Raw genomic sequence first — 27,667 nt, 5'->3', positions numbered from 1 at the left:
CCATTTCTCCTCTGAATGTGGATAGTGTTATTTCTCATAAATCCCTGCAAATTGTTCAGGATCACTGCATTGCCACTAATGGAGAAGTCCATTACATTCAATTGTACGACAGTGTATCAGTCTCTGTGTAAAATGTTCTCCTGGTTCTGCTCCTTTCACTCTGCATCACTTCCTGGAGGTTGTTCCAGTTCCCATGGAATTCCTCCACTTTATTATTCCTTTGAGCACAATAGTATTCCATCACCAACATATACCACAATTTGTTCAGCCATTCCCCAATTGATGGGCATCCCCTCATTTTCCAATTTTTTTGCCACCACAAAGAGCATAGCTATGAATATTCTTGTACAAATCTTTTTCCTTATTATCTCTTTGGGGTACAAACCCAGCAGTGCTTTGGCTGGATCAAAGGGCAGATAGTCTTTTAGCATCCTTTGGGCATAGTTACAAATTGCCCTCCAGAATGGTTGGATCAATTTACAACTCCACCAACAGTGCATTGTCCCGACTTTGCCACATCCTCTCCAGCATTCATTACTTTCCATTGCTGTCATGTTAGCTAATCTGCTAGATGTGAGGTGATACCTCAGAGTAGTTTTGATTTGGATCTCTGATTATAAGAGATTTAGAACATTTTTCATATGCTTATTTAATAATTTTGATTTCTTTAACTGAATATTGCCTATTCATGTCCTTTGCCCTTTGATCAATTGGAGAATGGCTTGATTTTTTCTACAATTGATTTATCTCTTTGTAAAGTTTAGTAAATAGACCTTTGTCCGAAGTTTTTGTTATGAAGATCGTTTCCCAATTTGTTACTTCCTTTCTAATTTTGGTTACATTGCTTTTGTTTGTAAAAAACTTTTTAATTTGATGAAATCAAAATTATTGATTTTAAATTTTGTGATTTTTTTCTAAACATTGCTTGGTTTTAAACTCTTTCCTTTCCAAAAGGTCTGACAAGTATACTATTCTGTGTTCACTTTACTTATAATTTCCTTCTTTATGTTCAAATCATTCACCGATCCTGAGTTTATCTTGGTGTAGCATGTGAGATATTGATCCAAACCTAATCTCTCCCATAATGTCTTCCAGTTTTTCCAGCAGTTTTTTATCAAATAATAGATTTTGGTCCCAAAAGCTGAGATCTTTGGGTTTGTCATAGACTGTCTTGCTGAGGTCACTTACACCAAGTCTATTCAACTGATCCTCCTTTCTGTCTCTTAGCCAGTACCATATTGTTTTGATGACCACTGCTTTATAATATAGTTTGAGATCTGGGACTGCAAGGCCACCTTCCTTCACATTTTTTTAATTATTTCTCTGGATATCCTTCTAAATGAACTTTGTTATGTTTTTTTCTAATTCAGTAAAAAAGTTTTTTGGTAGCTCAATGGGTATGGTATTAAATAAGGGAATTTCTTTGGGTAGGATGGTCATTTTTATTTGGTTAGCTCATCCTACCCATGAGCAGTTAATGTTTTTCCAATTATTTAGATCTACTTCTAATTGTGTGGAAAGTATTTTGTAGTTGTGTTCATGTAGTTCCTGTGTTTGTCTTGGCAGATAGATTCCTAAGTATTTTATATTGTCTAGGGCAGTGGTTCTCAACCTCTCTAATGCCGTGACCCCACAATACAGTTCCTCATATTGCAGTGATCCCAAACCAAAAAATTATTTTGGTGGCTACTTCAAAACTGTAATTTTGCTACAGTTATGATTCGGACTGTAAATACCTGATATGCATTATGTATTCTCATTGCTACAAATTGAGAGGTTGAGAACCACTGGTCAAGGGTGACTTTAAATGGAATTACTCCATGGTGCTGAGATGTGCTGGAGATGTAAAGAAATGCTGATGACTTATGTGGGTTTATTTTGTATCCTGGAACTTTGCTAAAGTTGTTGATTATTTCCACTAGCTATTTAGTTGATTCTCTAGGATTCTTTAAGTAGACCATCATATCATCCACAAAGAGTGATAGCTTGGTCTCCTCATTGCCAATTTTAATACCTTCAACTTATTTTTCTTCTCTAATTGCTACTGCTAGTGTTTCTAGTACAATGTTAAATAATAGAGGTGATAATGGGCATCCTTGTTTCACTCCTGATCTTATTGGGAAGGCTTCAAGTTTATCCCCATTGCAGATGATGTTTGCTGATGGCTTTAGATATATACTATTTATTATTTTTAGGAAAGACCCTTCTATTCCTATGCTTTCTAGTGTTTTCAATAGGAATGAATGTTGTATTTTGTCAAAGACTTTTTCTGCATCTATTGAGATAATCATATGATTTTTGTAGGTTTGTTTATTGATATGGTTAATTATGTGAATCATTTTCCCAATATTGAACCATCCTTGCATTCCTGGTATAAATCCCACCTGATCATAGTGAATAACCCTTGAGATGACTTGCTGGAGTCTTTTTGTTAGTATCCTTTTTAATATTTTTGCATCTATGTTCGTTAAGGAGATTGGTCTATAGTTTTCTTTCTCTGTTTTTGACCTGCCTGACTTTGGAAGCAGTACCATATTTGTGTCATAAAAGGAATTTGGTAGAACTCCCTCTTTGCTTATTATGTCAAATAGTATGTATAGTATTGGGATTAGCTGTTCTTTGAATGTTTAATAGAATTCACTTGTGAATCCATCAAGACCTGGTGATTTTTTGTTAGGGAGTTCTTTGATGGCTTCTTCAATTTCTTTCTTCTGATACGGGGTTATTTAAGAATTCTATTTCTTCTTCTGTTAATCTAGACAATTTATATTTTTGTAAATATTCATCCATATCACCTAGATTGGCATATTTATTGCCATATAATTGGGCAAAATAGTTTTTAATGATTGCCTTAATTTTTTCTTCATTGGAGGTGAAGTCTCCATTTTCATCTATGATACTGTTTATTTGGTTTTCTTCTTTCCTTTTTTTAATAAGATTGACCAGGATTTTATCTATTTTGTTTGTTTTTTCAAAATACCAGGTTCTAGTCTTACTTATTAGTTCAATAGTTCTTTCACTTTTGATTTTATTAATTTCTCCCTTAATTTTTAGGCTATCTAATTTGGTTTTCTTCTGGGGGGTTTTAATTTGTTCGCTTTCAAGTTTTTTTGATTTGCATGTCCAATTCATTGACCTCTGCCCTCCCTAATTTGTTAATATAGGAACTCAAAAAAATAAATTTTTCCCCTGAATACTGCTTTGATTGTATCCCATAGATTTTGAAAGGATGTCTCATCATTGTCATTTTCTTCAATGAAATTATTGTTTCTATGATTTGTTCTTTAACTAATTGATTTTGGAGAATCGTATTGTTTAATTTCCAGTTAATTTTTGATTTGGCTCTCCATGTACCCTTACTGATCATTATTTTTATTGCATTATGATCTGAAAATGTTGTATTTATTATTTCTGCTTTTCTGCATTTGTTTGCCATGTTTTTATGACCTAGTATATGGTCAATCTTTGTGAATGTACCTTGTGCTACTGAAAAGAAAGTGTATTCCTTTTTGTTCCTATTTATTTTTCTCCATATATGTATTAACTCTAATTTTTCTAAGATTTCATTCACATCTTTTACCTCTTTCTTATTCATTTTTTAATTTGATTTATATAAATTTGATAGTGGTAGGTTCATGTCTCCCACTAATATAGTTTTACTATCTATTTCCTCCTTCAATTCCACTAGTTTCTCCTTTAGAAATTTGGATGCTATACCATTTGGTGCATACATGTTGATTACTGATATTTACTTGTTGTCTATACTGTCTTTTATCAGGATGTAGTTACCTTCCCTATCCCTTTTAATCAGATCTATTTTTACTTTGGCTTTATCAAATAGCATGATTGCAACTCCTGCCTTTGTTCTATCAGTTGAGGCCCAATAGTTTTGCTCCAATCATTAATTATAACCTTGTGAGTGTCCACCTACCTCAGGTGTGTTTCTTGTATACAACATATGGTAGGATTTTGGATTCTAATCCACTCTCTTATTTGTTTTCATCTTATGGGTGAGTTCATCCCATTCACATTCAAAGTTATGATTGTCACTTGTGTATTCCACAGCATTTTGATATCTTCTCCTAATTCTGTCCTTTCTTCTTTTTGCTATATCCTTTTGAACCAGTGGTTTGCTTTTAATCAATCCCCCTTATCCCCTTCCTTAATATGCTTCCCTTTCTGGCCCCTCCCTTTTTGTTCCCTTCTTATTTGGGGGGGGGTCTGTTAAGTTTCCTCCCCCCTCTCTTTCCCTCCCTTTTTGTATTCCCTCCTCCCCTCCCCCCTTTGTTTTTCCTTCTCATTTTCGCTGTAGGATAAGATAGAATTCAAGACCCCAATGGATTTAGATGCTCTTCCCTCTCAGAATTGATTTCACTGAGAGTAAGGTTTAAGTATTACCTATTAGCACTCTCTTCATATCCTTCTTATAAGAGTATTCTTCCCCTCCCCTTCCCATGCATATCATTGTGTGATAAAGATTATCCTATTTATTCTATTTCTTCAAGTATATCTTGATGCCATCTTCAATTCCCCCCTTCCTTTTTTTTGCATATCAGATCAAAAGAGAGGATATAGCACTTATTACCCCAATCTCTTCCTGTGAATGATTCTTCTAATTACTATAATAGTGAATATAATTTTTGAGATATTTTCCCCATATATTAATATAAATAATTTGATCTTATTGAAGTACTTGAAGAAAATTTGAATAAAAAAACATTTTCCCGCTTTCTGCTCATTCTTATTTACCTTTTCATGTTTCTCTTGATCTCTGTGTTTGGATATCAAACTTTCCACTTAGTTCTGGTCTTTTCTTTACAAATACTTGGAAATCTTCTATTTTGTTGAATGCCCATACTTTCCCCTGGAAGAATATAGTCATTTTTGATAAATAGGTGATCTTTGGTTGAAGACCCAATTCTCTTGCCTTTCTGAATATCATATTCCACGCCTTGTGGTCCTTTAGTGTGGAAGCTGCCAGATCTTGTTTAATCCTGATTGGTGCTCCTTGGTATCTGAGTTGTCTCTTTTTGGCTTCTTGTAGAATTTTCCCCTTAGCTTGAAAGTTCTTGAATTTGGCAATTACATTCCTGGGAGTTGTCTTTTGAGGATTTAGGGTAGAGGGTGTTCTATGAGCCCTTTCAATGTCTATTTTGCCCCCTTGTTCAAGAACATCAGGGCAGTTTTCTTGGATAATTTCTTGTAGTATTATGTCAAGATTTCTGTTTATTTCTGGCTTTTCAGGTAGATCAATGATTCTCAGATTTTCTCTCTGTGATGTTTTCCTGATCTGTCATCTTCTCAGTGCAATATTTTATGTTTTCTTCTATTTTGTCAGTCTTTTGACTTTGCTTTATTAATTCTTGCTGTTTTGCAAGATTGCAATTGCAAGTCTTCCAATTGCCTAATTCTGGATTTTAAAGTCTGGTTTTCCTTTTCGGTTTGGTCTATCCTGCTTTTTGTGGCTTCCAGCTGTTTCTCCAATTGGGAGTTCTTGTCCTTTAAACTGTTATTTTCTCTTTGTACTATTTTCCACTTTTCTTGCCAAAAAGCTTCCATCATTTTGATAAGCTCCAATTTAAATTCTTGAAAAGCTTGTGGACAATTTCCATTTTGGAGGAAGGTTTTGGTATATTTATTTGAATTTCCTCTTCTTTTCCTCTGTGGTATTTTTCCTCCATAAAAATTTTCCAGGTTCAACCCCTTCTTCTTGTTTTTCTTGGTGGTGGGAAGTTGTTGTTCCTGGGCACTATTTGCCATCATTGTGGAGGTTTTTCCTTCCCCTTTTAGTCAGAAATGGGTGAGATGGGCAGCCTCTCTGTGTATGGAGTTACAGAGCAAGCATTTTGCCTGAGGCCAGCTCTCAAATCTATGCAGCTTCTGCTGTTTGCTGCCCTTCTCTGTGCTATCTTCCTGCAAAGCACCCAGGGTCTACGCTCTTCAGCCTGCTGGGGTTTCAGGTCTAGCTGCTCTCAGAGGTAGGTCTTTGGTGGTCTTAGTCAGCTACCAAGGACCCAGAGGTGCCCCTCTCTCACTCACTGATTCTCGCATGCATTGGTTCTGACTCTGGCTCCATAGGTGGGGTGGGGGAGGGTAGGTCAGCTCATGTTTTGGTGGGAACTTTTTCAGCCCCTTATAGTGTGGAAATGCCCAAATCTGATGTGCCTTCAATGCTGTGCCCTACTGTACAGTCCCTACATTCATATGAATTTGGTTTTTTTGGTCTTTTGAAGTAGTCTATATTGGTAGGTGCTGAGGAGAGGAAGAGTGCTATGTCTAAACTGCCTCCATGTTTACCCAGAAGTCCCGTTCCTTTAAATTTTTATGTAAAAACTTTTTAATTTCATGTCATCAAAATTATGTTTTACTTTCTGTAAGCCTCTCTATGTCTTATCTGTTCATAAACTGTTCCCTTATCCACAAATTTGCTAGGCAAAAGTTTCTAGTTGCCCTAAGTTGATTATATCACCCTTTATGTTTAAATCATGCACACATTTTGACCTTATCTTGGTATCAAGTTTGATATATTGTGCTATAACATGCCATTCCCTCCTTGGAACACCTTCTTTGGTTTCTGGTGCACTACTGTACTGTACAGATTATCCTACATCCCCAACTATTTTTCCTGTATTGTCTTTACTGACTACTTTTCCCGAGTGAATATTGACCTAAGCATAGTTTCTGCCAATCTACTTTTCAGTTTTCTCTTTTTGTAAAATTTCTGGCCCCAAATGGTTGGATCTTTGGATTTATGAAATACTAAATCACTTTGATAATTAGTTTCTATGTTATTATATACCTAAACTATTCCATTTGTGAAGATTTGACTTAGCTATCTCCTGATTGTAACAATGAAGATATTTAGCTCTTCCTTTATAGTGAAACTAGAATTGTAAGCTACAATCTATTTTTAGATTTTAACTACATAAAGGTGTTAAGTAACTACAAAAGGTGAATTAACCACAAAAAGGTGTTAAGTAACTACAAAAGGTGAATAACAAAAGAGATATTAAGTAACTCAAAAAGATATAATCTAACCAAAGAAGGTGAGAATTAAAGAATGGGCAGTCCTGGAGAAAAGTTTCTGCTGTGATTGGTAGACATAAAAATTTAGGGGAGTTGACATAAGAAAAAAAGGTCTTTAAAAAAAGGACGTAAAAGCCAGAAGAAGACAGTCACCCTGGGCTTGGAGTGAAGGATCAGTCACTCGGAGCTGAAGGGAAGATAGACATTCAGAGAGTCATTCACCCAGGTTTAGAATGAAGGTCTGAGGAGCGAATGGAAGAACAACACCTAGACTTCTTTTAAACTGTTACCGCTGGTAAGTGAAAAGCTGAATTAGTGACCCTGCCTTTCTGGAGGCATGAAACCTCCAAGAAAGGCCCAACTTCTTCAGACTCTTCCCCTGGATGGGGCTTAGAAATTCTAACTGATATCAGAAGAGGCCAGAGTTTCTCTCTCTCTCTCTCTGTCTGTCTCTCTGTCTCTGTCTCTCTCTGTCTCTCTGTCTCTCTCTCTGTCTCTCTCTCTGTGTCTCTCTCTCTCTCTCTCTCTCTCTCATTCCTTAATATCTTCCTCCCATTGTAAATACTGTAAATAAACTACCATAAATTCCATTTACTTTAATAATTCATTTTGGGATTTAGAAATTAAATCCCTGGCGACCACCTAAATAATATGTATTCAGAGTCCAACCACAAATAATTTTAACACACTGTTCAATCACTCTGTTTCTTAGCCAAAACTTGATTGGATTGATGATTACTGCTTTATAATATAGTTTGAAATCTGTTACTAGGCCACCCCCCTTTTTTTTTCATTTATTTCCTTGATAGTTTTGACTTTTGTTCTTCCAGATGATTTTTGCTTTTTTTTTTCTATCTCTATAAAATAATCCTTTGGTAGTCTGATTACCACTAAACTACATAAATATTTCAATAGCTGCAGGAAAAGATTTTGACAAAATTTCATACTCATTCCTATTAAAATCATTATAAATCATAGGAATAAATGGAGCTTTTCTTAAAATGATAAATGGTGATAAACTAGAAACTTATTTAGTTGAAGGTTGAAACAAGGTTGTCTGTTATTGCCATTTTTACTAGAAATACTAGATAAAGTAATTAGACAAGAAAAAAAATTAAAGGAATAAGAACAGGCAATGCAGAAACAAAACTGCAATTCTTTGTGGTTATCATGGTCACCTTAGAAAAATCATGAGAATTAAATTAAAATTAGTTGAAACAATAAATTAAGCAAAGTAAGAAGATATAAAGTCAATCTATATTAAATAATCAACATTTCTAGATATTACCAACAAAATCCAGCCAAAAAAGGTTCATCTGTTCCTCACTTTCTACCAAGGCCTAGACTAATGGCCAGGAATTTTTGCCCATGAGGGCCTACATCTCAAATGCAGGGACTGACTTTGCCAGCCAAGGCCCTAATGGAACGAGGGCTCTGGCTGAGCAGCAGCCCAAGGCCTGGGACACCACCACTATTTTCAATAGTATTTATATATTTCTTTTTTTAATTATTTATTGACTATCTTTATTTTTAACTACTTTGCTCAGTTTTTTAAAATTTATTTATTTGTTAATAGAATTTATCCACAAGGGTCCCAGCTCATTCCCACCCTCCCTGCATTACAGAAGGTATTGTTCAGGAGGCAGATATGTTCATACAAACTAAATCTTTCATGTTTTCATCTTTCTGTTCACTCTCTGTAGATAACATTCACAATTTATTCTTTTGGTATTAATTCTTTAGCTGTATATGATATTCTCTTGGTTCTATTCTTTTCACTATTCCTTATCCCATGTAGTTCTTTCCACGGTTTTTTTTAAATTGGCCTACTTATAATTTTTATGGCGAAGTAATATTCCATCACAATTATATGCCACAATTTGTTTGACCATTGCCCAATTGATGGGCATCCCCTCAAATTCCAATTCTTTGCCACCACAAAGAGAGCCACTAGAAATATTTTGGAACATATGGGCTCTTTTCCTTTTCCCCTGATCTCCTTGGGAAACAGACCCAACAATGGTATTGTTGCATCTACGTTTTGTATAGTTTTGTAACTCACTGGGTAAAATTCCAAATTGTTCTCTAAAATCTTTGGATCAGTTCACAGCTCCACTAACAGTATATTAGTGTCCTTATTTTTCCACATCCCCAACATTTGTCATTTTAACCTTTTGTCATTTTAGCCAGTCTGATGAATGTCAGATATCTAAGAATTGCTTTGGTTTGCACTTCTCTAATTAGTATTGATTTAGAGCAATTTTTTCATGTCTATATATGGCTTTGATTCCTTCATGTGAAAATTGTCTATGTATTTCTTAACCATTTAGCCTAAATTAAAGCTGTGCCATTGTTTTAATTTGGTTCCAATCTTTCTGTGTGTGTTTGAGAGAGACGGAAACAGAGACAGACAGAGGGAGAGAGGGAGAAAGAAGGAGAGAAGTTTGTGTGTTGTGCCCCTAAATCCATAAGTTTTACCTCAGGATTTTGCATTCGCATGGTGATTTTTTAGGAACACATGTCAGGTTATAGCAGAACTAAATACATTAATGAGATCATAGACATATTGATTTATTGAAATTTTGCTAAATATGTGTAGAGTAGAGAAACTGACTGTCAATACTGATGCCCTTAATTTTTACAAAAATATTTTGTTAAAGTATGATGGTTATAAATATATTATATTGCCTTGCTGTATTAAGGCACATTGTGAAATTTCAATTTTTGTAAAAAGTTATAAAGACAATTCAAAAGTTATATAATTCAATCAAATCTAACTTTCCAACAATTTATTTAATACTCTATTTTCCTTCCTTGTATATCTTTCTACTGGAATCAAACAGCTTTGAGAAAAACATATAAAGGTTGCTTATTATTATTGTGTGACTATTAATGCCGTTTTTGCAACTCATCTTGTTTTCCTTCTAAGATTTTGATTGCTGCATTATGTAACATTCAATATTCATAGGGAGATTAGAGAAAACAGGACCCTCCCATGAACGTGAAAAATAGCAAATAATTCTAGGCCCCACCCAAAACCTTCTGATCACATTTATTGAATACACACAAAAAAATAAATATACTGCAGATATTAAAAAGGTGCAGTGACTTTTTTTTTTTGCAGAAAGTAGTATAGCACATACAATGAAGTCTTATAGCTGCAGCAAATGCTTCAGGAATTCCTTTCTCCTACAAAAAGTGCAGGATACAAAAATCACTGTGGGAGAAAATTACATGAACATGTCTAGATGGTAGACAGCAAGGTGGCTTTCCAAAAGAGAATGCATAACCTGTAGTTCTTTAACACTCTGAAACATTTAACAAAATTGTTTATGATAAATTCATGTATGTATACATATAGTAGTAAATTACAAAATGTACCAATAATATAGTGTTTATGAATTTACATTAATTTATTTATTTATTTATTATACATATCATCTGCGATTTACCACATTACACCACAGATCTCCAAAAATTCCTACTTATTGATGGCCAACTCAGAAACAACCAAAACTACAAATGTGAAACCTACAAATGCCAAAGGTTGAAATATAGCTATTTTTTCACTTACCTAATATTTGGTAATTTTAAACATGATGTAGTTTCTTTGACATTATCGATTTTACATATTTTATTCTATCTCCTCATTTTCATTCACTTTATATGTTTTGTTTTTAATATCTCTCATTTTTAATAGTTGGTGTTTTTAATATCTCCATTCTTTTTAATTAAGCAATTTAATCTATTTACATGTATGAATATAATTGAGGGGATTTTTTTGTTTCTTCCATTAATATAGTACATATGTGTGCATGTGTATCTTCCTTTTCAAAAATTCTTGGACACGGTGTTCAAAAAAAACAATAAGTTCATTAGGTTCAAAAAAAGAAAACTAAAAAAATTAATAAAAAGACTTAACCCATAGGGCTTTTCCTTGGCCATTTGAAAATAAATGTTTCATTTCTTGGATTTCATAGTTATCTGAAAATTATTTAACCTTCTTCTGCTTGGTCAGTTTGTACAATGAATGCCTTGCTCGTCTCAGGGTTCTTTGGAAGGAATGCTTCAAATTCTTATTTTGTTTTGTTTTATCAAACATTCAGTTATTTTCTTAGATTCTTAGCCGCAACTTTTTCAAGATGTTATTTTTAGGTACCAACTAAGTATTTTTACTCTTTAAAATATTATACTCCAATTTTACTTAGATTTCTTATAATCACAAAGCAATCTTTCTTCAGATTGGCTCTCTTTGAAATATGAAAGTTTTCCCATTTATTACTGACAAATTTTGTATTCAAATTTTACTACTGTGCTTCTTCATGTTCTGTTTCTTCTTTCCCTATGCTTATACTTGTTTCTTTTTAAATCATATCTAGCAATCTAGTCTAGTGCAATACTAAATAGATTTGGCAATAATGGGCATCCTTGCTTCACCTCAGAATTTAATGGAAAAAAAGTCTAGCTTATATCAATACTAAAAATATTTGCTCTTGGTTTTAGATAGATGCTATTTATTTTAAGAAAAGCTAGTCTTTAATATTTCAGTTCTCTTTTCAGTTTCTGAAGATAACATTCACAGTTTATCCTTCAAAAAATTAATTCTGTGGCTATGTATAAGATTCTCCTGGTTCTACTCATTTCACTCTTCAGTACCTCATGTGGTTCTTTGCAATTTTTTTTTAAATCAATCTGTTTGTTTCTTATGGCACAGTGGTACTCCATCACAGTCATATACCACAATGTGTTTGGCCATTCCCCAACTGATGGGCATCCCCTCAATTTCCAAAGCTTTGCCACCACAAAGAGAGTTTCCATAAGTATTTTGGAACATGTGGGTTATTTTCCTCTTTCCCTGATTTTCTTAGGAAACAGACATAGCAGTGATATTGCTGGATCTAGGGGTATACACTATGTTTTGCATTTCTCTAATCAATAGTACGAGCATTGTTTCACACATCTATATGGTTTGGGTTTCTTCATTGAAAACTGCCTGTTCATATCTTTTGGCCATTTGTCAATTGGGGGATGATTCTTATTCTTATAAATTTTATAAGTATGCATCCTCTTAGAGACTCTCTATTACAAATTTTCCCTAATTTTCTGGTTTCCTTCTAATCTTGGCAGTGTTTATTTAATTTGTACAAAACCTTTTCAGTTTAATGTACTCAAAGTTATCAATTTTACATCTCACAATGTTCTCCATCTCTTGTTGTCTTATAAATTCCTCTCCTATTCATAACCCCGATAGGTAGTATGTTACTTGTTCTTCTAATTTACTTTTATGCCTAGATCATGTATAGTGAATGGTATAAGATCGAAACCTAGTTTCTCTCAAACTAGTTTCCAGTTACCTAGCAATTTTTACCAATGATTTCATATCCCCACAACATGGATCTACAATTTTATCTAATATAAGATTACTATAATTTTTACAGCCATTTGTTGAATGTCTATTCTGTTTCAGTGATCTACTTTTCTATTTCAGTCAGTACCAGATAGTTGTGGTACTGCTAGACCTCCTTCCTTTATGGTTTTTTTCCCATTAATTCCTTTGATATTCTTGATCTTTTATTTTTCCAAATGAATTTTATTATTTTTTCTAACTCAATAAATTTTTGGTAATTAGGATGACACTGAATAGGAAGACTAGTTCAGGTAGGATTGTCATTTTAATTTTATTAACTCTGTCCATTCATGAACAATTAATATTTCTCCAGTTATATAGATTTGACTTTATACATCTTTGTTTCTTCACTCCTGATCTTATTGAGAAAGCTTCTACCTTCTCTCCATTGCAGATAATACTTGCTGATGGTGTTAGGTAGATGCTTCATATCATTTTAAGAAAAAATCCATTTATACCTGTGCTTTCCAGTGATTTTAATAGGGAGAATTGTATTTTGTCAAAGTCTTTCTCTGCTCCTATTGATATATATATATATATATATATATATATATATCTGGTTTTATTACTTGTTATTGATATTATAAATTATATTGATAATTTCCTTTTATTAAACCATTTCTGTATTTCTGGTATGAATTTTGTTTGATCATAATGTATTATCTTTATGACATATCATTGTAGTCTCCTAACTAGTATTTTGTTTAGGATTTTTACATCCATATTTATTAATGAGACTGGTCTATAATTTTCTTTTTCTGTTTTTGCTCTCCATAGTGGTAAAACTCCTTTATTTATTATTTAAAATAATTTGTTTAATATTGAAATTAGTTGAACCTTAAATGATTGGTGGAATTCACTTGTAAATCCATCTGGTCCTGATGCTTTTTTCTCAGGAAGCTCATTTCTGGCTTAATTTCCTTTTCTAAAACACGTTGATTTATTTCTGCTCTGATAGTCTAGGCAATTTTTTTCTTTGTAAGTATTCTTCTATTTCTCTTTCATTATTAAATTTATTTTCATATAATTGAGCAAATTAACTCCTAATAATTGCTTTCATTTCATCTGCATTGGTGATATTTCACCTTTTTCATCTTTAATGCTAATGATTTTTAAATGAGATTATCAATTTTGTTGATTTTTTCATAAAACCAATTCCTCTACTTATTTATTAATTCAATGGTTTCTTTACATTCAATTTAATTATCTCAGGAATCCTTGGTTTTCTTTAAGACCCAGTTTCTACATGAAGCTCTTCCTGATCCTCCTAGATGCTACACTTCTTGCTCCACAAATTACTTTTCATCTATGTTGATATTTTGTATATACTTATATAAATATATGTTGTCTTTTCTATTAGGCTGTAAGCTCCTTGAGGGAAGGGACTGTTTTGCTTTTGTCTTTGTGTTACCAGAATCTAGCGCAGTGCCAGTTTTCTTCAAGAGTCAAATGGAGACAATATGTTGTTTGTGTAATCAGTGTAGCAAATGATCCCTAGTCATCAACGTGAAGGCCCCTGAGATCTTTCTCTAATAATCATCTCTATGGCTCATTTTGCCCCCCATCCAAATTTGGCTCCTGTTGTTGTTCAGCATTTCAGTCATATCCAAATCTCTGTGGGACCTCATTTGGGGTTTTCCTGGCAAAAATAGTGGAATGATTTGCCAATTCCTGCTCCAGTTCATTTTACAGATGGGGAAACTGAGATAAACATGATTAAGTGACTGACCCAGAATCACACAACTAGTAAGAGTCTGAGACTGCGTGTGAACTCAGCTCTTCCTGACTCTAGGCCCAGAGCCACGTAGCTGCCTGCCCAGGAAGGCTATTAGAGGCCAGGGAATAGCTATCACCTAGTGTTATGAGTGTGTTTTAGTGCCATAGAAAAAGCAGCAGCATCCTAAAAATGAAAATTGGACTAAAAATACCCTTTTGGGATCCAGGGATAATCATTTATTTTTAGCCTATAAAGCATTTTGATATCAGGAAAGCCAAGATAATAACTGTAGAGTATAAGACCCCAAATGGCTGGATAATTATACATGTTTAACCAAGGAAAAATCTAATGGGAATGGTCCGAGTCAGAATGGGAGCGCTCCTCGTTTTTTTAAGGGGCTGGTTAACATCTCTTTGAAGAACATGGCACTGTGGTGACAAAATGAGTGGTTATTGAGGTCATGTCACTATCACTTCCCACCTCGCTATGTCCCTCCCCCGTAGACCCCAAGGCCCACTCCTGGGGGGCAGAGTTCCTCCTTGGTGCAAACATCAAATGCCCCAGCTTTATAACCCAAGTGAAATGTAGATGGTGACCTCCACACCACAGACCTGCTCCTGTTTTTGAGGACAGAGAGGAGATGCCTTGTTGGTTGGATATTCCCATAGAGGCACACAGTAATTCGGAGACTTGGATCATAATGATGATGTCTTCTTGTGAGCTTATTAAATCAGAATGGCATAACTCTGGCCATTTGATCTTAATATGGTATTAATTACAGTATGTTTTTCTTAGGCCCTTGTATCCAACTACAATGGTTGGATAGTAGTTATCAGTGTTCGCCATTTTGTTGTTTTTCTGTAGGTCAGATATCTTTCATATGGGTTATTTTTTTTTAGGTTTTTGGATCTGTATCCCCAGTACCTGCCACAGGCCTGGTCAGTATTTCATAAGTGTCTGTTGCTTAATGGCTTCCTTTGGCCCACAGGAACATGTGCTTTTAGCCATTTTTGTAACAGGATGAATAATCTCTTGACTTATCCCTCCTATAACCAACAATATACACTTTTGAGGTGTGGCTATTGAAAAGTGATGGAAACCCAATATCTTGATCACACAAACTGAACTCACCATCTATTTCTTGCCACTTCCCTTCCGGGCAGCATACAGAAACAATGCCATTAACTAGGATGTACCAATTATCTTTCAAAAATGTTTCAAATCAGAGATCTTTAATTATAATTATACAGCAACAGAAGGTCAAACATACAATGAAGTTATAACAGAAAGCAGAAAAATATTTGCCAAGAACAAAGCTGCTCACAAGATGTAAGTTTACCCACTACTTTTTTTTTTTAAAGATAAATGTATATTAGCTAAAAGAGACTTAGAAATTATCTAAGACAAAGGTTCTTAACTCTTTTTGTGTCATGGACCCCTTCTCAGAATAATGCTTTTAAATGAATAAAGTGAAATCCATAGGATTACAAAGAAACTCAATTATCTTGAAATTCATGATAGAGTGATAATTTGGGTGTCAGGAAGACAGGTTCAAATCTGGACTTATACATATGACTTCCTAGCTGTGTGACTCTGGGCAGGCAAGTCACTTAAACCTGACTATCTAGCTCTTGCCCCTCTTCTGTCTTTGAATTGATATATTAAGACAGAAAGTATGGGTTAAAAAAAAAAGAATGAATTCACTTAATTAGATAGATGGATAGTCAGATAGACAGATAGATAGATAGATAGACAGACTGACAGATTGACAGACAGATTCTTCTGAAGTCCTAAATTTAGAGTCTTTGAAATAATGGTCAGCTCCTCAATTTTTATTTAAAGGTTAATTATTCCTTTAGGTATCTAAAATGGCATAAATTCTCTATTAGAAAATACTATTATGTCAGATGGAGCATATGAAAGAAGGATATCAGTTCTCTTATCTGAAGGACTACAATCCTAATAAAGAATGTAAGGAAGAATTCAGAGAGAAGAGGCCTGGCAGCAATTATTGACATGTACTGGGACTCTTGGTCTCCATTTAAGCTGAAAAATAGAGAAATAATACTGGTAAGAAAAAGGTCTAGTTGAAATGACTTTTTAAAAGTGCATGCTTTAGGGCCGACATTTTAAAGTTCAACTTTAATTTAAATAGCTCTAAGTGATCTGGACATTCAAACATGAAAAGCCTAGATGACAGGAGATGTCCATCGCTCAGAGATTTCGATTTGAGGAAGCCTGCTGGCCCAGTAGAGACTAAAAGGCCACATCTATTTGGCAAGAGAAAGTGGAGCAGTAGGCACAAAGTCCTTCTCAAATGGCCAAAGGGATGAATATATAGAACCTAAACTGATTTGATCTAAACTTTCACCCTCTCCCTATAGAACAGTAACAAGGTCTGGGAATTTGGCAATGGTCATTTAGAATCTTAAGGGAAAAGGTAGAGAAAGCAGCAACGGACAGAAGATTCCTGGCATATCCGATCAATTCACAATTTACAAAAGGTAGCTTGAAGGAATAAAGTTTCTATAGGAACAGATTTCCAAAATGAACATAATATCCAGTTTGTTGCTATATCCTTTCCCAATTACTAATTTTAAAGCTTAACCCAAAAAGAATTTATTTTACAGAGAATCCAAATATATTAAAGATGAGATAAGAGAAATTCAGCAAAAACATCGGGAACATAACAGGATGTTTGAAAGGTTTGTTCTTCATTCATTAATGAAATTTAAGCAGAAATACACTGAATTCAGTTATTTGTTGATATTATCTGTATTGTTATTAATTTAAAGTGAATCTATTTCTTTGTCACCATCATCTACTCTGTTTACTACTTACTACTCTTCTTTGAAATTTCATTATAATCTCTATTCTTTTCTCCCTGACTAGCTAAAGGAGCTAGAAGAATAACCCATAAAGTTAATTACTTCCTTCCATCCTTTGCACAGGAAAAAAACATATTATCCCTTTTAAAACATTACTCGTTTGATTGTTTTTACAAATTATAGGAAGTATAACTATGAACTAACCAAACTTTTTTAAAAAGAATTCTGAAACGGTTAGGAATACTCATCAGTGCAATAGCCAATTAATTACATTACCTGGAAATTGATTTGATAAAACATGTTATCCACTTATTCAATGAGAAGTCATAAGAAAGAGGGGAATACCAATAGTATTGCGGGGGGGGGGGGGGGGGGAGAGAGAGAGAGAGAGAGAGAGAGAGAGAGAGAGAGAGAGAGAGAGAGAGAGAGAGAGAGAGAGAGAGAGAGAGAGAGAGAGAGAGAGAGAGAGGAGAGAGAGAGAGAGAGAGAGAGAGAGAGAGAGAGAGAGAGAGAGAGAGAGAGAGAGAGAGAATATTTTTAATGGAAAAAAATACTGATTGGCAAGCTAAATTTGGAATTTTGGTGAATTAAATTTGTTTCCACTTTGTCAATAAAAAGCAGAAATTTCTAACAGTTGAGTTGAAATTTTCTAGACTTTGAAATGGAGTCTCTGCTTTTTCTCCTCAATTTCAACATTATATCGCTATACTTATCTTCTTGCTCCTCATCTTATCCCAAGTTCCTACTCATATCTTATTCTTCTTTACCCACCATTCTTCTCTACATTTCCTTTCTACCTCCTTTTTGCCTTCGTCTTAATTCTCCGGAATCTGTTAAGAATTAAGGTAGTAATATATTACTACAGAAGAGGTTTGTTGCTATTTAAAAGCACACACATAATGTCAGTATGAAGCCATGGTAGTTTATTATTCAATTTTCTTTATTCTGCTACTAGCTTTAAAGACAAAGCCAAACAGAGACCAGAAGAAGCCATGCATGACTGTAGAAAGTATCTAGAGAAATTGGTATGTTTCCTTTTCTTTTTCATATGGGATTGGGGATTCCCTCTCTTTTGCTTCTTTATAATCTACTCAAAATGGAGATAAATCTGAATTCTTTCTAATGTCCAAATGATAGTGGGGTGATGTGGCTAAATTTGGTCCTCACTTCCTCTCTGGTCTCAGAGGGGAAAAAATTGACTTGAAAGTGTAAATCTTATCTTAAGAGTTGCCAAACTAGTGCTCCTGTCCTTTTTAAGAGGCTGGCTAAAGGTAGGGTTTCAGTGGCTGAACTCCTGTCCAATGCAGTCAGGGATTTTCAGATGGCTTTCTTAAAGCCAGCCACATCCTTCTCAACTAGACTTTCCTAGCCTCCCCTGCCTTCCCTTCTCCTATGCTGAATGATCCCTGTACTTCCCGCCTTGACTTCCAATACCTAAGGAACTACCTTAAGAGTAAAGAATATGATATCGTGTATTGCAGGAAAAGGAAACGTTAGCTATCACAAATCAAATGCCATTCCCTTGAGCTCCCTACTGCCTACCCCTAGCAAATCTAAAACGTGCCCAATTGTCAGGGCTTTCCCTGATCTGGCTGCAAACTATCTACACTCCAGTCAAGCTAGTCCATGCTAGCAGGACATCGAGAATGCCTTTCCCAACCTATCCAAATCTAACCTTCCAAAAGGCCCAGCTCCTTTCGAGCTCGATCTAGCTTGTGTCTCCTGTGCTCTGATCACTGACAGAAGTACAGAGACTCGGCAGGCAGTCGCACAAACATAATGCTTTTCCTGTCCTTTCCGACCACAGAGCTACAGATATTTGTCATTTACTGATGCACTGATCACACAACTAACCTTGCTCAAGAGAGTGGAGACGAGGGTCCTAGAGCGGCAGTTAAGAAACATGGAGCTGAGTGAGAGTTCCTTAGAGAGCGATGAGTCATCTTGTAACCAATAAGCATTCATTAAAAGCTCTCCGTGCACTAGGTTCTAGGGATACAAAACCAAAAATGAATTATCCTCTGGCTTCAGGAAACGGATATTCTCACAGAGGATTCACTACTGACACATAAAATGGCTACAACATGAAGCCACAGTGATGGTTTTTTGATGGAGAGGCACTAACAAGTTAGGGGCATCAGGAAAGGTCCGATGCATAGGGAGGAGTACTTGAACTGAGCTCTGAGGGAAACTAGACTCCAAGAGGAGAGAGGCCATTTGGGGCCTGGGGAACAATGGTTCAAAGGCATCAAAACAAGAGATGGAGAGTTACACGGAGGACCAACAAGCAGTCTGGTGCCTGGAAAGGTAGGTTAGAGGCAGAGCCGGATTACGAAGGTCAGTAGCAAACAGAGGAGTCTGGGTGTGATTCTAGACGTAAGGGAAGCGGGAGATTTGTACATGAGGGGCAGCACCTTGGCCTCTAGTGGAGGACAGATTAGGGAAGAAACACAGACCACAATTAGGCCACTGAAATAAGAGGCTTCATGATGAGGTGCTGAGCCCAAGATGACCTTAAACAATATGTGAATAGAGAGAAGGGGATGATGAATGAAGAGAATACAGCAGTGGAGTCAACAATTGATACGTGATTAGTGGTGTGGGAGAAGAGACAGCAGTGGAGTCAAGGATGATTGAGAAGTTGCAAAACTAGGTGACCAGAAAGACAGTGGAGTGCTTGACAGAAATAGAGGAATCAAAAAGAGGCATTGTAGAGCACGCACGTAGACAATTACCCCTATTTCCTATCTTCCTCTGGGTATAAATATGGATGGACAATTTGAGAACATCTCAACTAAAAGTCAGACCTTTGTAGAGTGAGAGAGAGCAGTACCAATGACATCATATCATAAAATCAAATACAGAAAGAAGCCTAGGATCTCTTGATTCCCTAAGTCCCACCTTTTCTCAACCAGGCTACATGTTAAAGATGTGCTATTCATTCACCTCTATTTAGAATTTTTTTGGGGGGGAAGGGAGGCACTGACATCCCCAAAGTCCAAGATGATCTTCTAATTGTACTTGCATGTATTTCCATTTATTGTCTGAACAGCGTGAAGTACAAAAAAAGGCTGCAATAAGCAGGACACCATCAGAAGTTGTTGCTGGAGCCATAGCCTCGATTCCTTATTTTGCTTGTCTACCTACCTTGCATCATCATTTCCAGGAGGAAGAGGAGGCTCAAGAGGAGAAAAAACCAGATGATCAAAAAAGCTCAACCTTTTCATTGTATTAGTTTAATTATAATAATAAATCCAACTCACTTTCCAACACATCTTGGTGTCAGTGATGGAAGGGAGAAAACAAAAACATATGAGATGTACATGTTTTTATTTGCATCATTGATCTTTTTAATCTTTGACATTTTCACATTGCTAAGGTTCCCTAAATCATCAGTCATTAAAAGGTCTATCTTGGCCGTTATTTGTAAGAAACATTTTTAAGAGGGAAAAAAGTGTTCATTATAAAGTGCAGAGAGCTTTCAACAATTTTCTTTGGAAATATATCTTTATAATAGCAAACATTCACCATAATAGAAAACAGAAAGGGAATTAATTTACCATGGCATAGGAAGTCCTGCCAGTTCCTAAATGCCCTAAATAGTTTCTCTGCAATTCTTACATTGTTTAGGCCTCAAGGAAAACCAAAGCCCCACCTCCAGGTTTGGTAGCAAACAGACACGGCTTCTCCACAGCCAACCTTCCCTTCTTGCTTTGGTAATAGGCCTCTTGCACATTTGCTAGAAGGTCAGGAAGCTTGTCAGTAGGTACCAATGACACAGCGCAGCCTCCCCATCCTGCTCCAGTCAGTCGTGACCCTTGAGCCCCAAACTGCCTGCAATAAGAAGAAGAAAAAATTAGAAACTGTCAATTAAAGCAAGAGTGATTTGTCTTCAGGCACAAGAACATCAGTGGCTGGCCAAACTCTCAGAAGCAAACATATAGATGTGCTTTCAGCATTTGAGAAGGTTAAAGAACGTGAGCCATTTTGTAACTAAAGTTTGGCCTGGCACTGGCTGTCAGCAAGGCCGTAGCTTTCATCGACTCTTCCAAAGAGTCTTTCTAGTCTTAATATTCTGTAAGCCTGCCATCAGAAGTGCTATCATAGGAGAGATAGGGGAGAGAAAAAGGCGAAGACTGAGTTGTGAAGAGACATAAAGAACATTCATACTTAGTCAGAAGTCATGTCATGTCACAATTGAAAGCCCAGATGCCTCCAAAAAAGATTTCTTCAGAGGAAGGTATTTTTTCCCCTTTGTTCTCAAGATTTGTTACTCTATTGTTGTTGTTCAATTATTTCATTCCTTTCAACCCTCTGTGACTCCCATTCTGGGTTTTCTTGGCAAAGATATTGGAGTGGTTTGTCATTTCCTTCCCTAGCTCATTTTACAGAGGAGGTAACTGAGGAAAAAAGGTTTAAGTGATTTGCCCAGAGTCATATAGCTAGAAAGTATCAGAGTCTAGATTTTAATTCAATTCTTCCTGACTCCAGGCCCACTGTGCCACCTAGCTGACCTTTTACTATGCTATATACTCTTTTAAATACAAACTCCTCTGATATTTAAAGGTCATTTAAAAAAATAAGATTATTGATTTGTCTGTTTATTACATTAAAATACTCAGTTAATGGAGGAATTCCATAGAGACTGAAACAACCTCCAGGAACTGATGCAGAGTGAAAGGAGCAGAACCAGGAGAACAATGTACACAGAGACTGATACACTGTGGCACAATCGAATGTAATGGACTTCTCTACTAGCAGCAATGCAATGATCCAGGACAATTCTGAGGGACTTATGATAAAGAACGTTATCCACATCCAGAGAAAGATCTGTGGGAGTAGAAACACAGAAGAAAAACAACTGCTTGATCACATGGGTTGAGGGGTATATGATTGGGGATGTAGACTCTAAACGATCACCCTAGTGCAAATATCAATAATATAGAAATAGATCTTGATCAATAACATATATAAAACCCAGTGGAATTGAGTTTTGGCTACACAAGGGGGTGGGAGGAGGAGAGGGAAAAAACATGAATCATGTAACCATGGAAAAATTTTCTTAATTAATTAAATAAAATACCCAGTTAACTCCCTCCTTTCCTTCCCTTCCCCCATTAGAGAAGGCATTATTTGACAAAAAGATATATATGTGCATATAAAATTATATCTTTACTTTTTTCTATTAAGTTTTTCCTTTGGGGATACACATAAGTATTCTTCAAACAATATTTCTGTAGTTGTGTTCTCTTGGTTCTGCTCATTTTACTCCTAACAATTTCATGAATGTCTTTCCATGTTTTTCCAAAATTAACCTGTTTTTCAATTCTTATGGCACAGTAATATTCCATTAAAATTATATGCCACAACTTGTTTGGACATTCCCCAATTGACAGGCATCTCTTTATGTCAAAAATGAAAATAACAATAGGGAGCTACTATAAATATTTTAGAACATATAGGTTCTTTTCCTTTTTCTCTGATCACCTTAGGGAATAAACATAAATTGTTGTACTGCTAGGTCAAAGGGTAAATAGAGAACAGTTTCAGCAAAATTTCAGATTGCTCTACAAAATTGTTGGATCAGTTCACAGTTCCACCAACAAATGTATTAGCATCTGTTTTTCCACATCCCCTCCAACGCAACATTTTTGCCCTTTTATCATTTTAGCCAATTTGATAGTTGTGAGATATCTTAGAGTTGTTTTGATGTGCATTTCTCAAATCAATAATAATTTAGAGCATTTTTCATATAGTTATATAGAGCTTTGATTTCTTCACACCAAAAACTCTCAATACATATCACTTGACCATTTATCAATTGGGGAATGTCTCATTCTTATATATTTGAGTTCTCTATATATTATATATACAAGACTTCTAGCCGAGAAACTGTCTATAAAAATATTTTCCAACTAACTTGGTTACATTAGTTTTATTTTTACATTCCTTTTTTTTTTTACATTTAAAGGTCTTAAGACACTTAAGACACTGATTCCAACCTAACTTTCTATACTTATTAATCCTACGTATTTATTAAACATAGACTGTATACCAAACTCAGTGTTAAGGTTATTAATACAATGAATGAAACAATCTTAAGACACTCCCCTTCACCCCTTTCAGTCCAGTCAAACTGACCTTCTTGCTGTTCCTCATATACAACATTCCATACTCTCTACAGTGGTTGTCTGACATGCCTCGAATTTACTTTGTCCTTACCTCTGCCTTTTAGAAGCCCTCATTTACTTCAATATTCAGCTCATGTAATCTTCCATATGACTTGTTCTGTTCCCACCAACTACTAGTGACATCCAAATACTCTATATTTATTCTGCGTATTTTTGTATGTGTATATATATGTTGTCTCCTCTCCTTAAGAGAGCTTCATTAATTAAGCTTCTTGAGGGCAGGGCCTATTTAATTTGTCCAATACAAAAATCCCCAGTGTCTAGCATTAATAGCTAGACTTGGAGTCAGAGAGAGCCAAGTTCAAATCCTGCCTCAGATATTTATTATTTGTGTGATGAAGAGCAAGTCAGTTAAGTCTTACTAATTCCTTCCCTCTCCTCATATACACAGTGTGGATAATAATAGCATCTACATCATAGGGTTGTTTTGTTGGGGGTTTTTTGTGAGGACCAAATGGGATAACATCTGTTAAACATTTTGCAAACACTAAATAAGTGCTATTATTATTGTTGTTATTTTCATTTTTGACATAAACCAACAGTCCTGTAGAGCAGATAACCCTTGATTCTTACTGAATCTGTCAGAAAAGTATAGACTATTAAGTGCTCCCATTTTTAAAAGGAATTTCCTAAAGAAAAATGCAAGTTTCCTTTATATAAAAATCTCTCTGGTCAGAAAGTAATGGACACAATGTGTTCACACCTTTACTCACCGGGGCCTTCTGGTTTGGGTCCCACCTGATAAAATGTCCCTAACTTGGATGTAACTGCCTAATTAAACAGCTGAGAGACATGGGCTAGTTCCAGTTACCATCATTTAGGAGTTGTCTCAAACCTGGAATCTGAATTGAAGTGGAAGATCCCAATACAAAGTAAGCGAGGTTTATTTCTCCTTTAATGGGCTAACTTGCCCTTTAGCCCAACATATTTTCAAAAGCCTCAGAGCCAGACCTGGAGATGAGTGTCCTAGGTTCAAAAGTGTCCTCAGGCACTTCTTAGCTATGTGACCCTGGGCAAGTCACAGCCCCAACTGCTTAGTCCTTAGCACTCCCCAGCTTGGAACCTATACTTAGTATTGATTCTAAGACAGGTGTGTTTGCTTTTTAAGCCTCAGAGGATCCAGATTTATATGGAGAGTTAGAGATAAAAAACCTTAGAAGAGGGATAATCTAAAGCTCACACTAATAATGTACAGGCCCAGCTCATTGTGGAGGATGATACAAGCAAAACTGAAGTAAAAACCCTGAAATGCGGTCTCCCCATCCCCAACTGAGATTCTAGTTTTCATTCAAATCATTTGCCCTAGTTCTGTAAGCTCTCTAAGAACTAAATCCTTACCTTCTTTTAGATGCCCTGAACACACACACACACACACACACACGTTTTGAATGGCATGGTTTCTCTTTCTGATTTGAGTTGTATCTCAATGCTGGAGGCTGAAATTTTCACCAAAAACAGTGCCTTCACGTCATTTTGAATCTGGCTGAAACCAAGTAGTCTTGCTGGGGGCCAGTTTTTTTCAACAGGAGGTTGAAGATGTTTCAGGTAAACACACACTCCTGACAATTTCCCTAAGCTGCTTAAAACTGACCCATGACTGCGCTGCAAAAGCCTTAAAATGAACTGGATGGAAGGCAAGAAGACCTCATGAACTCAAATCATCAGGAATTGAATTTCCAAAAGCAAGCATGATAAGTGTGCCTATAAATATGACTAGTGTGCTTCAATTGCTGGCACTTGTGTCCACCAATCAAGAGGGTGCTCCAGAAAATGAGCTGGAGTCCGTGTCCATGTGCCTGGGCACATACAGGCCCATCCAGATATACCCAAACCCTGATCCTCAGTGTCTATTCTAGCTTTCCTGAGTCCTTCTGGAAACAAAGAATGTTGCCAGAAATCACCAAACAAAGAAACAAGGAAGATTTATTTTAAGAAAGACCAATGAGCAAATTAAATCATGTCTTCTAATTATTGGAAGATTTTTTTTCCCTCTAGGAACTATAAGATGTTAAATATATCTCCTGAACTACTGCAAATCAGGGAAACAGATAAAGAATTATGAAAACCGACACTATAAGCCTCCTACCCCCCCCCCAAAAAAACCACTTTGATGTCTGTGATGGTTCAATGGGAAGTAATGTAGAAGAGGTTGAAAAAACCCCAGGAAGAGTTCATAAAAATCAGTCTGAGGTGAATGAGGGAAGTGAGGCTGCAACAAATGATTCCTTCTTCCTCCTACCATAAGGTACTGCCAATGATAAGCCATTGTTAAGCAGCCAGTACAAACAACTCAAGAAAAACTTCTAGTTTTGCAAAGTCATGAACATGGTGAAGAAGTAATTGTGCCTTTCCCAAAGAAGTCCCTTGTTAATAAACATTTGTTGTGTGGTGGAATGCAAAGAACATTGAATTCTGAGACCCCACATCCTAAAGTTAGGGCTCAAATCTTAAAGAACATTAACACTACCCACTAACCATTTTACAGATAAAGAAACTGATATTCAAAGAGATCTAGCAATCTAAAGGTTACTCACATAGAAAAGAACAGTGTCTGGGATTGAATACACAACTTGTGACTCTCTGCCTCAAGATTGGGGACCTGGTTTTGAATGTGGGATCTCAGCTAATTTACAGCCCTGGGCATCCATTTCTTCATCTATTAAATGAGGACACTGAACTAGTTTCTCAAGGCCTCCTCTAATACTAAATCTATGCTCCTATCACCAATATTTAACAAACACATTCTTCAATCTGCCTGACTAATTAGAAGAGAAAAGGTTTAAAAAAAAGTGGTCAACTTTTATATTTCCAAAAGCATGAAGCAAGGTCTCATTTGAAAACAAAGAAGACGGACCAAACAGTAACAAATTGTCAGTGCCCCCAAAGCATGGCCAACATAGATTCTTCTCTCTTCTTCTGGTCAGAGAAGAGCTAATTTTCAGATCTAAATGAAATCAAGTACCCGTGGCTATACAAACTGCTCTCCTCAACTCAATAATGGAAAGTTGAGGTGATTCATGTAGGCAAAAGAAAAAAAGGCCACAAAATTGGTCAGAAGCAAGATTTTTTCAGGATACATATAGCAACTTAACTCATTTAAACTTTGCTGGTCCATTATTTGAAATGGGTTCCATAAAAAATTGTCATTCAACTTTCTTAATAACTTAGGACACAATGTGGCAGTAAATCCTCTCTAATTTCAACAAGTCTCAAAATTGGTATTAAATATGTGAATGTGTTTCTCAAGTAAAACCAAAACAATTCTTTTCAGAATAGGATTGAAGTAAACATAGGACCAATAAGTGGTAGTACAGATAAAATTGACTTAGCTTCAAGTTCTTCTTGCATTATCAATCAATTCTGTTTTAACATTTAACTATTCTTATGAAATTTTACACAATTTCAATTCATTTAAAAGAAGTCTATGATGATTCCTTCATTATTCAACTTTGTTACTGATAAATGAAATTTTCTAATAAAAAGTCATATTATAAATGTGCATTTTTACCTCCCTCTGGCCCTTTTTCTTTGAATTCTCTGCTAAGTAATTCTCTTCAAGGGGATAAAAGGTTACCCTAACAAATATGGCAAATACTCAGGTGCTCTTCTTTTTTCTTTATGACAGGGTCACACAACAGGCTGTTCAGGTTTCACATTTGTGGGAGATCTCCCTTCCTTTCAGTATACCAAGGTATTAGTCAGCCCTATATAATTCCAAAATGATTGCAGATCTTCAGTTCCTCCAGGCCTCATTTCTGTACTGTGGTGTAATCTTAGTCCCAGGGTAATGGTCATTCCAACAAAGGCATCACCAAAAAGAATGAGAATTCCTTCCACTTCTGCTTTGAAGGCCAAAGCTCCAGCCCTGCAGACGTGAGGGAGCTGAGACCAGTGAAGAGAGATGGCAGGGCCATCTGCAATGGGAGCATTGCTTTCCCAGAGGGCTTCAGAAATCTTTTCCACTCTCAGTTACTGCAATGATGAACCTAATCAAGAGGGTGGTGACATTCAAAATGAATAGAAGGGAACGGAACAAGTTTGTACAAGAAATGCTAAAGGTAGACTGAATTTCAAACATCAGTGGCAGGTCAATGGGGCATAGTTTGGGCTTAGGCCTTCAGGGTCAAGTGGGTAGGCTGGGTCTGGAGATGTTATAAAAGATCACAGGCTTTTAGATTTGTTACAGATCTAAGAGATTACTTGGTCCAACCACCTTATTACAGATGAGGAAACTCTGGAACAGAGAGGTTAAGCAAATTGCCCAAAGTCATGAAGTGGAAGAGGTAGAATGAGAACCCAGGTCTTCTGACACAAGATTCATTGTTCTTTCCATAAGACCAGGGATTCTAAAACTTAAGTGAAAGAGCATTTTTCTTAAAATTTGCTAGCTATTTCAATATAAGTGGCTTCCCTTGTAATTCTATGTTATTTTAGTTTATGCCTATAAAAAAAAAAACCCATCATTTCTGAAAGAGGTCCTTCAATGCTATTAGACTGC

General features: G+C 35.8%; 2 protein-coding genes across 7 annotated transcripts in view; one reads left to right on the top strand and one right to left on the bottom strand.

Annotated features, from left to right (window-relative positions):
- FAM227B (family with sequence similarity 227 member B) overlaps positions 1 to 20,289 on the top strand; it is a 319,277-nt gene extending 298,988 nt beyond the window's left edge. For both annotated transcript variants that reach the window (XM_056810170.1, XM_056810172.1), the window contains 4 exons: positions 15,400 to 15,479; positions 16,781 to 16,855; positions 17,934 to 18,003; positions 20,031 to 20,289. In XM_056810170.1, coding sequence (XP_056666148.1) covers positions 15,400 to 15,479; positions 16,781 to 16,855; positions 17,934 to 18,003; positions 20,031 to 20,213 — 408 coding nt within the window. In that variant the 3' untranslated portion in view covers positions 20,214 to 20,289. The remainder of the gene's footprint in view (positions 1 to 15,399; positions 15,480 to 16,780; positions 16,856 to 17,933; positions 18,004 to 20,030) is intronic.
- Positions 20,290 to 20,291: 2 nt separating this feature from the next.
- Positions 20,292 to 27,667, bottom strand: part of GALK2 (galactokinase 2) — a 210,383-nt gene continuing 203,007 nt past the window's right edge. For all 5 annotated transcript variants that reach the window (XM_001369845.4, XM_007479936.3, XM_007479935.3 and 2 more), the window contains one exon: positions 20,292 to 20,812. In XM_001369845.4, coding sequence (XP_001369882.1) covers positions 20,605 to 20,812 — 208 coding nt within the window. In that variant the 3' untranslated portion in view covers positions 20,292 to 20,604. The remainder of the gene's footprint in view (positions 20,813 to 27,667) is intronic.

Source organism: Monodelphis domestica, chromosome 1 (genome assembly GCF_027887165.1).
Source record: "Monodelphis domestica isolate mMonDom1 chromosome 1, mMonDom1.pri, whole genome shotgun sequence".
Taxonomy (NCBI): Eukaryota; Metazoa; Chordata; class Mammalia; order Didelphimorphia; family Didelphidae; genus Monodelphis; species Monodelphis domestica.
Note: the sequence above shows the minus strand (reverse complement) of the source record. Positions and strands in the feature narration are given on the sequence as shown.